The sequence below is a fragment of the Cyprinus carpio genome, chromosome A4 (genome assembly GCF_018340385.1).
Source record: "Cyprinus carpio isolate SPL01 chromosome A4, ASM1834038v1, whole genome shotgun sequence".
Lineage (NCBI taxonomy): Eukaryota > Metazoa > Chordata > Actinopteri > Cypriniformes > Cyprinidae > Cyprinus > Cyprinus carpio.
This window is the reverse complement of record NC_056575.1, coordinates 14592800-14610926: the sequence shown is the minus strand read 5'-3', so window position 1 is coordinate 14610926 and position 18127 is coordinate 14592800. Positions and strand designations below refer to the sequence as shown.

The following is an 18127-nucleotide window of genomic DNA, read 5'->3' as shown; positions in this document are numbered from 1 at the left end:
GTGGAATTTTTCTCCATTTAAACACTGATTTCTGCTTTTAGTTGGATAATTATTTAATTCAGAGCCCAATTTCTGACAAGATAGCTACTAACTCAGTTCAGCGGTCAAAGCTTAGTAGAAAGATTTCAAAGCATGTTTTTTTATAACATTGATGTATTAAATAATAAGTATAGTAATGCGAATTATTAGATCTCTTTATGGCACCTGTTTCAACCCTTCCACTGAAATTTCTGTGAATAAGCAGGCTATTTGCTTCAATTATGAATCTAGGAAAACGCGGAGGATTATAGCTGTGTTGGCAATAAAAACTATAAACACTAACGTTAGTTGATTTATATTGTGATCTTTAGCAGCTTCAACTGTCGTAAACACTCTGTCGAGGATGCGTTTACGACAGCCACCCCTGCTTTTGCGCTCGGGAAACCCTTCTGCGGCCTTTCCGATCAGCGCTCACGCACTGAACGGTTCGTCCCTCAAGCGGTTCTCATGAATATAATTTTTTAAAGGTCATTTACGTTTAAAATAACTGGCTATTATTCCGTTTTTATTCCAGAACCATGCCGGCTAAAGGTCCCCTACAGTCTGTCCAGGTGTTTGGACGTAAAGTGAGTTTTTGAAGGCAGTATGTTTCTCGTGCTCGGGGAGCGGCGTTAGCCGGTTATGCTAACAGATGTAACTTACTGTGATGCCAGAAGTGTATATAGTTCATGGAATAAACGTAACAGTTAGATGTCGTGAACAGGTATATGTGTAGCCACTTAAAATATAAGATAAGCCTACATTCCGTTTAGATTGACTGGAGGATGAGGATTGTGTTGGGAATGGCTGTTTGCTGACACGTGGGTCCAGAGCTTGCACGTACAGCTTTAATTAATACAAAACAGTTGCTTTTGCATCTGATCGCCATGTTTTCTGTTGCTCAGTAGATGATATTGATAAATAAATACTGTCAAGAAGTCTCTTAATAGTGTCTTGTAGTTTAAATTGTGTAGTAACATGAATGTTCTTACGGAGATGAACTGGCTGATCTGTGTCTCTTCACTATCTACAGAAAACAGCCACTGCTGTTGCCCACTGCAAGAGGGGGAATGGACTTATTAAAGTCAACGGAAGACCTCTTGAGATGATTGAGCCTGCCACTCTGCAGTACAAGGTACATTTATTACAGAAATCAAGTGCTTGGATTAAAAATACATGTTCGTTCATTCATTCAGATCTCTAGTTGAGTGAACTATCTTTTATTAATGTTGTTCACATGTTGTTCAGATTGATTGTTAACATAGTTATTCTTCTGTGGGGTTTTAAAGAATATTCATATCACCTCTTTCATTATATTGTAAATGAATGAGGATTGGTGCTGTCGGTCTCCAGTTTGGCACAAACATGGGAGCTTTTTGTCAGAAGCACACCACAGTTTAAGCTTACGTTCTCTGAAAAGCTTAACATCCTTCACAGAACTTGTGTTTATTAAAGGAATAGTAATTGGATGGAGACCTTTAGCTGTGTGTGAGGAGGTTTTGTTTATACGACTATTAACTGAGCATGGTTTTGTGTCTTTTAGCTGCTGGAACCTCTTCTGCTGTTGGGCAAGGAGCGCTTCGCTGGCGTTGATATCAGAGTTCGCGTGAAGGGTGGTGGACACGTCGCACAGATTTACGGTTAGTGATGTGTAGATGTGTAAGCATTTTTTTTTTTTTGCTTGTTTCTTATCATAAAAGACGTTTTGTGCATTATAAGTAAATAATGCATGGTTGGATTCCTCCCCAAGACCACACTGTATAAATACTTCTGTTCTGACATGAACATGTTTTGTTCTTCTTGCAGCCATCCGTCAGGCCATCTCAAAAGCCCTGGTTGCCTATTATCAGAAATGTAAGTATGGATCATTGTGGTCATTATGGTAGAGACATACGTGTAAATATCTTCAATAATTTTCCTATCTTTCTCTTTTGCCAGATGTGGATGAGGCCTCCAAGAAAGAGATCAAGGATATCTTGATTCAGTACGATAGGACCCTGCTGGTCGCTGATCCCCGCCGCTGCGAGTCCAAGAAGTTCGGTGGACCTGGAGCTCGCGCCCGCTACCAGAAGTCCTACCGTTAAAATCTCTCTGTACATTTTCATACAATAAAACTGAGGGGGAAAACATTCTGTAGTCTCGAGTGATGTTCTTAAGGAGTTTTGACGTGTTCTCTGTTCACTGCCTTATTGGTTTTAATTTCAGCATGATTTCAAACAGGTCCCGTTGTGGACATACCAGCTTCACTGAGTCTAGTTATCTAACTTACACTTGTTTGAAATGAAAGAGAAAACTCAGAGTAAATTTTGGAGAACCTGCAGGAGATAAAATTACTGGTCTGCGTAATTGTAAACTAGTTAACAATTAATGTTACGGGTTTGCTGATTTGTTTTCATTGATTATTTACGATGGTAAAACTCAGTGGAAGAAATCCTTATATGCTGTGAAAGGGGTGTGAACTATATATTGCAACTGCTAATAACTTGATTAATACACATACTTAATATTACTGCCATAGAAAGAATGAATAATCGATAGAAAGAGAATGGTAAATATAATAGAAGGTGTTCTGAATTCAACATTTATTGTTCGAGCACCTAATGGACTAACTTTAAAATATTCTTATGGAGGTCCCTAAAGCAGCGCCATCTATTGGTGAAGGACATTACATTCAAGGTTTTTTTTTTTTTGGTGTCTAACACAAGAGGGCAGAACATTACCTTTTGAACAATTTATAATAGTGTTGAGAAAAAATTAATTTGGAACTGAGTGAGAGTGGTTGCCAAACAATAATGTGAGTATGTTTAATTCAGAAAAAATAAGTTTGAAATGATTGCACCTGCGGTACATTTTAAATACTCCATACGGAGTATAATCATTCTGTGAATAAAATTGTAATGAAACCAAAGTTTCTGTTCAGTTTAGTTTTGTAAATGTTGTGCATATCAGTTTATAACATTCAGTGTGTAATCCAGTGAGATTTATCAAATTACCTTTAATGCTAGTTAAAGCAGTGTGTATTTTACATCCACTTGAGGGAACCAAACCTGAATAGGCCTATATGTTGCAGCTTTTGACACGGTTATATCCCACAAATACTGGTGAAATGTAGATAGTTCAGGTCAGCCAAAGTCACCTAGTCAGAATGATGATGATGACTGATATCTTTACATTAATGTGATCACAAGGGAGGAAACATAACCCTAATACATCCAGATTAAAGAAGCATGCATACTTGTTTTGTTGGGTTTAATTCCTTCAGTACATCCTCAGTGTGATTCAGCAGCCACCCAGATTCTGGGTAAGACAGTAACTGCTAATGAAATAAGAGTTGGCTTGCTGTGCACTGCTCAGTTTGATCTTCTTCACTTGGCTGGTATTGATCCAGTACTGGCAGTTGGATCACCAAGTGGACGCAGATGGCGAAGACACTGTCTCCCAGCTCTCATCTAATATTTGCATCCTGCTACTTTGCCTGAGGATGCTGCTTGCATTCCATTACAGACTGAGTCATGTGGATGAAATGTGTTGTTAGGAAGATACTAATGGGATACTAAACATGGAGTGAGAAAATGCATGAGTTTGATCCTATGATGCTGTCTTAAAATATGTGAACTGATCACCTATGCTTAGGGTAGGGCTTGAGTTCAGAATGAAAATGAACAATTTTCACTCTCTAACTGCATTTGCATGTGTTTGTTTTTGAAATCTGTGTACAAACGTTTTCAAGGAAATGATTAATCATAATTACAATTCACACCTTAGAAACGAGTGTAATTTGTCATGGCACATATAAAATATTAGGAATAGACTAAGTAATTCTACACAGGTTTTTATGACTTCTGAGAAACACATTTACTTTTGTTAGGCAAATTTTCACATGTGAAATATAGTCCTTTCATAGAAACTCAAACTGTATGAAATTATTACTGAATTAAACTCAGTAGCAAAGATGGTAAAAACCCAAGTCGTGGTCAGCTATGTTTCCAAAGTTGTGAATTTAAGCTATGCACAAAATTAGAGTATCGCATAAAACATTTGCAAATAAAGTTTCCATCCCATATGTGTTCAAAAGAACAAAATCATCCATTTCTAGGAAACTGACGCTAAGTATCAATAATAAAAATTAAAGTTGTTGCAACCAACCAAAAGTTGCTGGTCAGTGAATAATATATTAATAATGAATAAATGACTTGCACCAGACGAAACGCAATAAACGCTGTCATTTTTTCGCGTTCGAATGCCTGATGTTTCGGAACGCAATCACACTTTTTTGTGATATCTCAAAAATTCTGTAAAAATAGGTGGTTGGAAACATAGATATTGCACAGACATGGTGGATAACTTAATATGGATGCAAGAACTACTTTGTGCTGTTAGCTGCATGCAACATCTACTCCTCATGTTGCTGATGAGTTTCAGCCGGAGTCAGTCCTGACCTGAGGTCAGACTTAACCTCAGAGTGCAAATGATTCACCACTACTGCTGAGCTTCCTGGACAAAGACATGAGAACTCTGCTGCCGTTCGCATGGGACAGAGGAAATGCATGGACAAAAACAGACCCAACCAAACTTGGGGATAGATTCCAGGGTAGTATCCCTTAGTTAAACAGAAAGAGAGACCACCATATGGTGGGTTTTGGATGCTAGTATGTTGGTCACACCACACCAAAAAGACTAAGCAGGCCTTTAGACTGAAGTGGGCATCATGAAAACAACTTTTCAAGTTGTTACGAAAGTTTTTGATCTGGAACATTGATGGAGAGTTATAATGAGGATGACCGTTGTCTTTCAGAGATATTAGCACTAATACAGGAGATTGGCACAAAAGAAGACATGGTTTCGTTGCTCACTGTGGCGCTGATAGTCAGGGTTGGGAAGGTTACTTTTAAAATGTAATCATATACATGTATGCATTATTGCGAAAGTAATTCTTAATAATTTTCTGTGCAGTCACAGTTTATTGCATCAATTATCATGCATTTTTTTGATTAGCTCCCACCTCAGTGCTACCCACTTATGCAATAAGGTAAGGCATATGTTTTTATATTTAATGCTGTTCACTGTCAGTTTTATGTAATAGTGCATCATGCACTTTGTTTAGGTATATGTGGGTTTATCAATCAGGAATGCTGTCGTTGTATGTATGGCCACAGGGAACTATGCCATACCCTAGGTTTGCGAGGAGGAGCAAAGAAGGTCCAGTCCTCTTTGTTCTTCCTGATAGAGGGGATTGGTCAGACAAATAGACGGTTGTGAACACACAGATTGTATCTTGGGAATCTGTACAAAGCAGCATGACTCATACACTTACCTTTCTGTCTGACATTAACAGAACTGTTTATGGAGACGAAGGGAGTTGGATGGCACCTGGTTTCTTTTGCCATCACAGATGTCTTCCTGACAACATGACCCATATGTTTAAAGTCAGAGTCCTGATCCAGAATCAGCTCGACCTTGTTAAGGTAAAACCTCTAACTGTTAGTATGAAACTTTTCACCTGGAGGACGATAAAAAAATCCATGTTCAGAGATAATAATATTAAGAAGACTTTCGAGTTGGCTGTTTTGATTTGAGCCAATGAGCAACCACCTATCAACACCATAGCAACCGCCCAGTACTGCCTAGCAACACCCTAGCTGCCACACCATTACCCTGGCATAAAGTTTTGTACCTGTAAGCAACATTCATATGAAAAATTATAGTTGATATTACTCAACATGATAAGAAGGCCAAGGTCTGCAAGCTACATACTTACAAACATACCAATTTCACATGTGATTTATTGGTCATACTTATTACTCCACAGGAGGTTGCATTAGTATTTTTTTTTTAGAACAATTAACAATTAAGACATATTCCCAGTGCATTTACTATCAAAGTGGTTTTATTGACGTCAATGCATTAGTAACATATAAACATTTAAACATATGCATGCAACTAAAAACATTATACATACATCGTAACATCTATATAAAATTACCATTGTACACTACTGTTCAAAAGGTTTGGGGCCAGAATTTTATTTTATTTATAATTTTTTTTTGTTGTTGTTGTTTTTGAAAATCTCTTATGCTCACCAAAGCAATGTCAAATAACTGTTTTCTGTTTGAATATATTTTAAAGTGTAATTTATTCCTATGATGACAAAGTTGGTTCTTAATGCATCCTTGTAAAAAATAAACACATGAATAAAAAAATAAGATGTCACACACACACACACACATTTTTTTTTAATAATATGCTTTTATTGTGCTATTTACACAAACCAATTTCTAGATCTTGCTGTGTTCCATTTTGCAGTGTCCTCTTCCTAATACTATTTTTTTTTTACCATTTTCTTCTTAGTAATAACTCTTAAGTTTTAATGAACATAACACACACATACAGTTATTTGAGTGTACTTAAACTGGTCTACTGCGGTTAGTGTAAGATATATCCTTGCAGCTTTCTCTGTGTCTTTGCATCTGCTTTCTGTCAATATCTGTTCTGAGAATTGTCCTCCTCCAGCACTCCCTCTCCTTCCGCCCCCGCTCTGCTTTCTCACTGTGTTTTTATCTGTATTTAACATCTCTCTGGCTCTTATCAAGGCAGCTGTATCACAGTTTTGTAGGCAATTATTGTAACAGCCATCTTGTTGTAGGAATACACACATTTGTGTTTACTAATGCAGCCCTTGTGTGTTTATTGAGAGATTAGGCAAAGCACTAGACTTAAGTATTGATTTCAAACCATTTACATTTCGGATAGAGCTGTTATTTGAGTACTTGAAAGGTGTGTGCCTGGTTTAGTCAGCTCTGTGCTTTATTTGCATCACTTGCTTCAAGAGACAAGATTTGTGGCTGATCATGTGATAATGGCCATACCGGCTGACTTAATCCATCTGACAAAATATGCAGTACAGTGCTTACTGTGTGGAAGACTGCATCCCACAATGCACTGCACTTAACTTTCATTTTCCAGTGTGACAGAAGCGATATCAACAACCTTGACTCATTACTGGATCGGGATGCCAAAGCAAAGATCTTTAAATATCTTATATATGAACAATAATACATACAGTACCTGGCAACAAGAGACTTACAGTGTTCTTACACAAGAAAATATGGGTAGTTAATGGTAACTTCATGGGTTAGGTTTAAGGGTAGGTTCAGGGTTAGTACCTAGTTATTACCCAGTTATTGTAATTGCTATAATAAGTACATAGTATATACATGTGCAACCGGACAGTAAAATAAATTGCTACCAAATAAGTCATTAAATTATTAATTCAACTGATTCATTCAAAATATTGAATCATTCTGACTTGATGAAATCAGAATAGCTATAATAGTAACTATATTAGCATCCACATCAACGAATAATAACTTTTTATAAATGTGTACTGCCATTACGTCATTTGCCAATTTAAATGCAAAAGCTCTGTAAAGCCAGGTTGATTCTGATTGGCTGAGTGAGAAAAAATACAATATAAATTCTAAAAGTGATTCCAACGATTTTGTACCTCTGTATGGACTTCCATTCTATTCTTATAGAATTAAAACGATTAAACTTCATTGTTAGTATCCAAGGTGTGAACAGCCCATAATACTCTTAGTATTTCTTAAATAATAAAATATGGTAGTGGTGTTTGTGGTAGTAGTATGGTAGCATGCTATTCTGAATTCAGTCAATGAATCATTCATTTGACCAGTTCTTTCAAAAATGCTGCCTCTTGGTTTCTCAAGTAATTTACCCACAGCAGATCCGTTGGGTAAGAAAACCCCTTTCCAACATCAGGCCAAACAGTTATCATTATGAAACTGTGGCCATGTTGGCATGATTACAATTCCTTTTTCCACATTACTTTTAATGCTGCAAGATTTGGCGACTGCTTGATATTGTAAAATAGTTTTCTAATGAGATCGGTTTGGAGAAAATGTAACTATTTTATGAGGTGGTGATTTTGTACTACTGTATGTTAATCATATGATTTTTGGAGGGTCCACCCATGAACTCATTCTTATGAATTAACCACCAATTTGCCAAAATGTAACATAGTTGCGAATGCCATGAGAATGATGTAAATTGACTGCACTATATTACAGAACTGTTGCATTCTCAGTACTATTTTACATACTATTTTGAGAATAATTAGGCTGTATATAATGCATACTGCGCAGTACGCACTATTTTAGTATTTCCAGTATAACAAAACCCACATGGCCTGCTTCTGTTAGACTGCCTTCCCTGTCAGCCTCTCCGAACGATCTCCAGACTCTTCTCACAGTACTGCTAAAGTCGTGGTATTCCTGAGGCTACGTCAAGCCCCTGCGTTCTGCACAATCATCATACTGTATATCTGACCCAGTTCATACATGGACAAAAGGAGACATTTGCAGAAGCATAAACAGTGAAGGCGTTTGCTCGCCACCTACAGAAGTGAGCTTGCGCAGTCCATCCATTTCAAGCTCCGCAGCTGAACGGTCCCCTAGTAAAAGGCAGGAGAATGTCGTAAATAAAGAACCAGCCATATATGGTCTTTTCCTCTGTGTGCACAGCGCTAAGGAAACACATCACCTGAAGGGCGACCTGGTGAGCCCTCGCTGTCACTGCACTAGACGATGGGTGCAGATTTACGCTCGCCCTGGTGCTTTTCTAGGCCTGTCATGTCGTCTCGTTTGACCGTAATAGGTACTGCAGTGGGAGGAAAAGTAATTGAAGTTTCTCTTTGCGTTCGAAGGTCTGCCAAGTGTGGAGGTGGGGGCTCTCTTTAGTGAGGGATACAGTGCTGCTGTTGGCATGGCAACAGGGAAGCACTGTTTGGGTATGGCTTATTTAGCAGAAAAGCGACATCCCAGAGAGAAGATGGAGAGACAGTGTGAATAATTGTGAATTGCTGTTTGCCTGCCAAAAGAAGTAATGGGTATAGCAACAGGTCCTGCCTCGCTGTATATCCCAGTGACTGTCACCCCAACTGACTCTGTACAAAGTTCAAAAGCATGAACTTTTAATAGACAGAGATCTACGTTTAATTAAACAAGAATGTCAAAGACTTTAAGAAATTATTGATAATCATCTGTAGTTTCTCCTTTTTACATATTCAGAAAATGTTTTGTGCTTGGTTGCCAGGGTATTGCAGTTTAGTTGCTACAGTGTTGGATGTGTTTTTAATGTGTTATTTTGCAGTCGCTAGGGTGTTCTTAGTGTTTTCTGGCTGGTTGCCAGGTGGCTGCTTGAAGATGAAAGTTGTGAGATAACAGAAATGACAACAGATCTTTTTGTAACTTCACATACATCCGTGTTACAGATTATCGAAAAAGAGAAAAAGTGTAGAGTGGGGGTTTTATGCATAATTTGTTGATTCAATTGGATTTATCCATCATTTGTTGATTCGAACGACTTGAGGTTGAATGTGGAGGGATGGGGTTTAAGCAGACAAAATGTTTGGAGAAGTCCTGCATATGTCACCAGAGAGAAGTCTGTCATTTTCACCCTAAGATCGAGCTATGACATTTTGATTAAAAATTACAAGCTCAATTTTTTTTCACACATCCATGGATGAATCCTTCACAATAAAAATCAACAACCAATAACATGCATTAAAAAATAGGAAGGGTGAATTTCATGCCGACGTTAATACTTATTTTTACTGGTTTGTTCAAATCCCTAACATTTAGGTATGAGCACTATACACAAGTGAGTGAATGAACTGCTGTTTTTTGTCACTTTTTCAGTTCATTTGTAATTCAGCTCAATGGGACATGTGACATGCACTGCTTGTAATCTAATGTAATGCATTGTAGTTTTGTAAGAACTAAATATAAAACAAACAATCTAAAAGCGCCTTTGATTTAGGATTTTTCAAATAGGGATCAGAGTTAACACAAAATAATCCTTGTCCAGCATGGAACAGCAGTTTATGTTCCTCTATGCTTGTGTCGAGTCTCAGACGGGCTTCTCAGAATGAGCCAGATTTAGCCCCTTTGTTAATTTAGTTATTTTATGTTTGCACTTGACAAGTCGCTGCCTGCAGAAGCAGCTGTCCCCTACACCAGGTTATTGAGTTCATCTTGCTTGACCAAGAATCACGTGGAAGCTGCGCAGTGGCATGAAGAAAAGTTTTCATTAAAACCTATACAAGTATTCAAGTGCTTAACATCCCATTTAGGGTGCTTTCACACTAGCACTTTTGTTGCACACGCAAATTTGTTTGGGGTCGTACCAAATGTGAAAGCACCCTTAGTATGTAAATAGGCATCATTGAAAACCAGAACCAAGTATTCCAGTGGGATATATATTCATGTGATTTATTAACTAGCTTGCTTACTGTCTGAAGCTGAGAGTAGTTTCAAACTCAGTACATGGCCTTAAAAGCATGATGAGAAAATTGGCCCTAATGTTACCTAACCTGGTTTCTCAGTTTAGTCATTTCTGTGCTGTTTATCTAATGGCAGCAGTGCGGTGGCCTGTGGAAACATTGTGATTCATATGACCCCCTTCAAATTCACAAACACCAACCCACTGTTACAGCTTATGAGGAAATACGTCATGTGATGCCAGGTTTACGTGTGCAAGGACTGAATGCGTAATAGAATAGGAAAGAATAGAAATACTCCCCATAGACGTTTACATTTTACAGACATTTACAGTTAATTTTTTTCAAAATGTTTTTACAGTTGTAAATTATTGCACAGTAAATTTGTTTTACCTCAATACATAAATAACAAATTAATTGCAAAATAAAATAAAATAATAATAATAAGATTTTTAATGTTTTCAGGAGAAAGATTCTTTACTTAAATTATGTTAATTCAAACCTGTATTACTTTATTTATTACATGGAAGAAATTCTTGAATAAATGATGTCACATTTGTGACCCTGGACCACAAAACCAGTCTTAAGTCGCTGGGGTATATTTGTAGCAATAGCCAAAAAAACATTGTATGGGTCAAAATAATAGATATATTATTCTTTTATGCCAAAAATCATTAGGATATTTAGTAAAGATCATGTTCCATGAAGATATTTTCCTACCGTAAATATATCAAAACTTAATTTTTGATTAGTAATATGCATTGCTAAGAACTAATTTGGACAATTAAAGGTAATTTTCTCAGTATTTAGATTTTTTTGCACCCTCAGATTCCAGATTTTCAAATAGTTGTATCTCGGCCAAATATTGTCCGATCCTAATAAACCATACATCAATGGGAGGCTTATTTATTGATCTTTCAGATGATGTATAAATCTTAATTTCGAAAAAATGGCACTTAAGACATTTTTTATTTTTATATAAACTATTCCTCTAAAATCATCCAACTGGACAGAAACATGAAGAATTTACCATGTGAATTTGTTGTGTAAATACATTGTGACTATATTCTATCCATTTAAAAATGCACTTTTTTGTTCTGTTTGTTTTCTGCAGCATACCCCTTTTTCAGTAATTATAGCGAGCTTGTGTGAAACTGGGCCAGCTCCTCATAGACTCTGCAGGAGCTCTCCTTAAAAGGCCAGGATGGATGATGTCGACTGTCTTTTTTCCTTTCCTCTTTCTCGCTCTCTCCCTCTTTTTTTCTCTCTGAGGAGAGGCCCAGTAAGCTTTGGGAATCTCATCATGCACATCAGAGAAACTCATAATATGATGACTTACGGGAGAAGAGGTGCGTTACCGCACACGCATATGCAGATGGTCATGCTCGCAAAAGTCCGTAGAGCTCCATTAGCTCTCCAAGTGTCAGAAAGGCAAAACCGATATATCTATTTGAGCAATGTTTTCTTGTAATAATGCTGATCCAGACTGTAAACAAGTATGATAAAATTGGTCCATTTGACTCCTGCTCTATATACTCCAAGTCTTGTGAAGCCTTTTAATATCTTTGTGAGATGAAGAGACTGAAATGTAAGTCATAATTCTCTGATAATCTTCACTTCAAGTGTGCTGTTAACCAGTGAGTTAAACTGAGGCTTGATTTGTGAATGAATCATTTACACCGACTTTCAAAGGATGCAAAAGTTTTGTGAACAAACACCATTTTTCTTTGAATTTTGAGGTGAACTATCCCTTTAAGTTTTGCGGTCAATAATTCATATTTCTCAGAGTGACTCACACAGTGGTTCTGGCTCATTTGCAGCTTTGGATTGTGCTCAGGAAGAGCATGTCATTAATAAAACCATAAGCCACAGCAGCTCAAGCATATCGCAGCACCACTGGACAGGGTCAGCAGGTGCACTTTTATATTAGGGAAGTGAAATGACTTCCCCCTCATTGCAAAAGAACAGAAGAGCACAGTCAGGAAGACCACATTTCTGTAGAACAGATATATCACAGCTCTGAAAGGTGAATTATGAGAAAATAAGACTCTCAACGAAATTCAAAAGTCATTGTTTTAAGTGGCTGTAAGAGACAAATATTAAGTAAATCAAATACACAACGTCCAAGTTTTTCTGCATGTTAAGTGTTCTGCGCTTTGACTGTGGCTTGCTTGATAATCTGTCAGGATAATTTGGCATAAATCTGGACTATAGAATCGTTAGCCTGCCAGTGAGCAAGTTTGAGTAGTTGTGCTATGCTAACTTTGCTGGCTAAACTTAAAGCCACCATTAAAACAGCATTCACAACCCATTTTACTAATGCGTTGTATTTCAATGCAAGCACAGCACACAAACCAAGTTAGCCATGTTCAATAGTTTTGTGGTTACATTAAAGACCCCCAATATGAAGTAAAGTTTTGGTGGCTTTTAGTATAAAGTCGTGAGATTTTGATAACCATAGATCATTGATTACAGAACACTGATTGCACAGTGATAAAACTGCACATTTTAGAGTGGCCTTTTATTGTGGCCAGCCTAAGGCACACCTGTGCAATAATCATGCTGTCTAATCAGCATCTTGATATACCACACCTGTGAGGTGGATGGATTATCTCGGCAGAGGAGAAGTGCTCACTAACACAGATTTAGACAGATTTGTGAACAATATTTGAGAGAAATAGGCCTTTTGTGTACGTAGAAAAAGTCTTAGATCTTTGAGTTCAGCTTATGAAAAATGGTGGCAAAAACAAAAGTGTTGCGTTTATAATTTTGTTCAGTGTAGCATTAGTAGTAAATCATAGTTCAAGGCTTTGACAACAGCTATTGGCTATATAAAAAAGAAAAGTCCTTCAATGTCCCCCTCAACTTCCTGTTTTAAGTTTATATGTCAACAGAGGAAAATGGAGTCTTCAACTGTGACCAACACTTTTAGCCACCATAAAAGGGTCTGTCCATAATAAGGATGAACACAAAGACAATTCAGACTACAGTTGCTAAGCTAGTGCTTTTTTAAGGATTCTCACACACTTTTCCCACCAGGACGTTTGAGCTGAATGTCAGATAGTGCTTCATGTGCACAACAAAAGCTTGAAAAGATACCCCCCCCCACCCCCAAGTCTGGAGGATGTATTATGTGTGTGTTTCTGTGTCTGGGAGCAACTGCACCTTGGGCCTTACGATGCTCTTGTCTGAAGTGTGTGTGCGAACTGTTATTGTTTCCCGTGAAGAGGGCAGAATCTGCTAGCCATCTGCTGTTATCTCTGGAATGCCGGACTTCGCTCATGGACATATATGTACCAGCGCGTTGACGTTTCTGCTATTTTTAGCCGCTACCCGCCACTGGAGGTTGTCGTGATGATGTCATAGCACCTCTCAAAATATATCTGAATGTTTATCTTGGGTTGCTCTTTGGGATAGCTTCTCATGTCATGTTTGTTTGTGTTTATTAGTGGGTTTCTCATCTTTTTCCACCATTGCGGGGTTCCTCACAAGTACAATTTACACTTTTCTTCTGGTTGTAACATGGAAAAGGAGACATACTATCCAAAAACTGGTATTAGTTTGTGGGAAACGTGCTAATTTTGTAAGAATAGTATTATTACTTATGGTGCTTTATGAAAGACTTGTTGTTGTATGATTTGACTGTTTATGTGGGATCAGAACATAACGTCCAAAGAGAGGAGCCTAACTGAGTCATCCCAAACAAACCCAACCCCATCTAAGGAAAGCTTATGGCACAAAATTACTGTCCCAACTGCTATCTGATATGTAAAATACATCTAATATATTTTGTATATTTTTATTTATTTATTACATTGGCATTCATGTAAAATACTACATCTTTATTGCATAATACTAAAAAAATACTAAATCTAAATTTACAAAATATGTCAGTTTATGCATTTTGTACATTTGGTTAAATAATTTAGTCATGACAATTTTTTTTTTTTTTTTTAAGACAAAGTTTTATTCAGGGAGGATGCATTCAATTGAACAAATGTGTTTTGTAATGTACATCTAATTCATGAAATTACTAAATCAAAAAAGTATTAATTTATAAGAAAAAAATTTATTGTTTGTAATACATTTGTTAAACCTCTTCAAGGTGAAGCTGGTGTTTAAATTTCTTGTTCTTTATGTGAGCACTACAGTTATCTGTGGTATGTATGTGTATGTTATTTCTGTTTTGCTGTTGGAGTGTATGAAGTGTATAATTATATGGTTGCTTTTTTTTTCTTCGATTTATATGGTTTGGTATAAGGTGATGTATGTGTTTGTATATTTTGTTTGGCATATGCATCTGTAGGTGTGCATTTGTTAGCACTTCTGATTTATGATGTGCTGACAGTGGAAGTGCCCGAGGGAGTTCGAGGAGTAGCAAAATGACTGGTTCTACAAGTGCCATGTCACACACACATACATACAATAGTGCAGTCAGGAGCAGATCAGAACTTGTCACAGACCACTGATAGATTCCACTGCAGATTGAGAGGCGTCAGTCTGCAGCAGATGCACAAGCCGTGAACTCTCTGCCCGCTGTTATTGGCCTGAATGACCTTGCTCTGTGACCTAACGGGGCACGACGTGACAGGCTTCCAGCAACAAGTTATATGTCTGTCCATGCTGAAGACAAAAACGTTGTGCAACAAGAATTTAGCCATTTCACAGATACAGTTTGTAAATATAACTACTAATGTACAGTATATACTTGTAAATAATGTAAGGGATTATATTAATTTATTTAATTTTGCTTCACCTTTTTGAGTTGTGATTCAACTTATGAGATTCTCTGTGCAATTTCAACCACAGCCAACCTTGACCTAGTTTAACCAAGTGAATCTATATTTAAACTCTGTCCTAAAAATTTCCTTACGCACGCTTGCTGTGACATAAGCCTCTCAGTTTAATCTCGGCTGCTAAAATCATTGAGTCAGAGTGGGTTTAGTCCAAAACTACTTTTGTTCTAACAGTAGACCAGTGGACTTGGGAGTATTCAGACCTGTTATAAATTTAACTATAATGATAACTATATTAAATTCCACACCAACACATGATGATATTCTCTTTAAGTGTGTGCTGTAGTTTTGTCTCAAGCTCTTTAAAGGGATACTCCACCCCAAAATGAAAATTTAGTCATTAATCACTTACCTCCATGTCGTTCCAAACCCGTAAAAGCTTTGTTCATCTTCGGAACACAATTTAAGATATTTTGGATGAAAACCAGGAGGCTTGTGACTGTCCCATAGACTGCCAAGTAAGTAACACTGTCAAGGTCCAGAAAAGTATGAAAAGCATCGTCAGAATACTCCATCTGCCATCAGTGGTTCAACCGTAATGTTATGAAGTGACGACAATACTTTTTGTAAGCGAAGAAAACTTTATTCAACAATTCCTTTGTCACCAGTCTCCTCTGTGTCTCTCCATATCACTGTATGCTGCGTATGCTCTTCTGTATCATCCGCGCCACAAGGATGTGCTGTTTCTACGTGTATTTAGCTTTGATTGTAAAGAAAACAGCACATCCTTGTGGCATGGCTGATGAGCATATGCAGCATACGGTGGTATGGAGAGACACAGAGGACAGATGGACTATTCTGATGAAGTCTTTCATACTTTTCTGGACCTTGACATGGTTATTTATTTGGCAGTCTATGGGAAAGTCACAGGCCTTCTGGTTTTCATCCAAAATATCTTAAATCGTGTTCCGAAGTTGAACAAAGATTTTATGGGTTTGGAACGACATTGAGGTTAGTGATTAATGAGTAAATTTTCATTTTGTGGTGGAGAATCCCTTTAAGGCATGATGGAATTTGATTCTGTTTTTATCAATCATCATCTGTAAAAAAGCATTTCTGAATACGATTCCAACCAAATCATTCCTCTGTGTCATTATCAGTATAAGTGTGGCTTTTCATCTGCTTAATCGTCCACCAGTTTTCTGATAACATTTATTTTCAGAGCACATGGTGTGGAATGTGTCATGTGTCAAATGTTTGTATTTCCTAGGGGTTTAGAAAAATCCCTAACTCTGAAGCCCAAAGTATACTTCAGTTATGCATACTTTACTGCCGAATGCATTGCCTTTCAAAGTGTACTCCATTTGATAGTGTGCAAACACTAATAAGTTTCATCTTTGTCCAATGTCTGTGTTATTTCTCTTTAGAAGTTATGACAGATAAAAATTTCATCATACCCTTTTTAATTAGAGTTGTGAGTATCTCTTAACCATCTCATTAGCTCATGTCAACATGGCTGTCTCTTTATGATGCACCTCAGTAGTTTGTTGTTGATGTTCCATCTCGTCCAGTTAGCATGCACATTGGACCAGCACAGTACATTCAATTGTCTTACTGTTCCTCTTTACTTTACCACATTACCCAATGAATGAACAGTATTAAGTACATTGGTTAGCTTGGTCCAAGTGTGTGAGTGAATGTCAGCTCTAGAATAAAAACGACAGGAACTCTGGAGTAAAATAAGGGAAGGGTCTATTCTATTTATACCTGCAGTTAGAGTAGGAGGGTAGCGCTGTTACCACGATATGCAGCAGACTCATGCACACGTTTCCTGTTTAAAACTGGAAACCTGTTACTGTAATTTAATCATTCGGTAGTGAGTAAAATAACTAACCTACTAACCTAACCACAGAGAATCTCAGGCTCAGACGGCACGCCTACAGATTTCCCACTGACTGCTCAATGACCGTCTGATGCATATTCCAAACCTAAAGTTTGCAGGTTAGTGTCATCAAATGTTTGAACCATCCTCAAAGTTTTATTTGGGAGCCTTAGTATGAAGGTAACTAGATCCAAAAGTATGATCATATATTCTACTTTGAGTTCTGCTTGTGAAATAATTATTAATAACTTTTATTATTTATTTAATTTTTGTAATATGCTATAAGGTTACCAGGTTCTAAACCAGGTTACTGTTGTCACCAGTGATTTGTTTCAGAGAATGACACCTGGTTGTAGGAAGGAGAATTCATCAGTTTCCTTTGCAGTAACCCACTGACCTCTGACTCTTCGCTCCTCAGAGAGACCTTACTGTCAACCCTTCCCTTGATGACAGATGACAATTTAATTGTTGCATTGTATATTTTCTGATTAGCAACATATGAGCTTTCCAATAAAAGCTGTACTTAAATACAGACTGACCCTTGAGACAATGCTGATTGAAGCTGGAAAGAGCTTTTTACCAAACATCCATCCAAATGGCTGTCTCTCTTCCCTTGAGATAAGTAGCAGCAATCAGAGGAGCTCAAGAGTTCTTCAGCAAGAAAGACTCAAAACACCCTGCACTGGTGCTACTTATCATCCCAAGCCAGTAACATAGGTATACACTAATGTGCAAAATTGCTATTGTTGATGTCTGAGGCACTCTTAAGCAGAAGCTCATTAGACTTCACAAATTGCTGCTGTCTTTGCCTGCATCGTTCGAGTGAATACACCAGTGATTGCTAATGGAAAGGATGATATATGTAGCTGGTTCACATTTTGCCCACTGCACTCTTGAAGAGTTTGCGCAAGCAATGGTAACCATGGTAATGAGTGGGCATAAGTGCTTTGCAAAAAACATAATTCTGTAGCTTAAAAGAGACTCGTTTGGTCTTGCAGTGCAAGCCTGTTACTGCTGTCTGCTCTCCTCTGGATATAGACTATAATTAGCTCACATCTCAATGAAACAAGGTTATTCTATCCACGTCTGCAGTAGGCTGTCACTTCTATGTCTGCCACCTTGAGAAAAAGTGAAGTATACTTTATACAAGTAAATGAATGGAAGTACTTCTAGCTTTGCAGGCTTGATTTCACA

General features: G+C 37.5%; 1 protein-coding gene across 1 annotated transcript; it reads left to right on the top strand.

Annotated features, from left to right (window-relative positions):
- The first annotated feature begins 316 nt into the window (after positions 1–316).
- Positions 317–2147, top strand: LOC122140166 (40S ribosomal protein S16-like). The gene is made up of 6 exons (XM_042742391.1): positions 317–464; positions 554–605; positions 1052–1153; positions 1562–1658; positions 1825–1872; positions 1957–2147. The coding sequence occupies exons 2-6, from the start codon at positions 558–560 to the stop codon at positions 2100–2102; spliced, it is 441 nt and encodes a 146-aa protein (XP_042598325.1). The 5' UTR covers positions 317–464; positions 554–557; the 3' UTR covers positions 2103–2147.
- Positions 2148–18127: the final 15980 nt, after the last annotated feature.

Coding starts and splice junctions, on each gene's coding strand:
- LOC122140166 (XM_042742391.1), top strand. CDS start 558: ATGCCGGCTAAAGGTCCCCTACAGTCTGTCCAGGTGTTTGGACGTAAA. Junction 1,154..1,561: donor CTGCCACTCTGCAGTACAAG/GTACATTTATTA, acceptor TGTGTCTTTTAG/CTGCTGGAACCTCTTCTGCT. Junction 1,659..1,824: donor ACACGTCGCACAGATTTACG/GTTAGTGATGTG, acceptor TTCTTCTTGCAG/CCATCCGTCAGGCCATCTCA.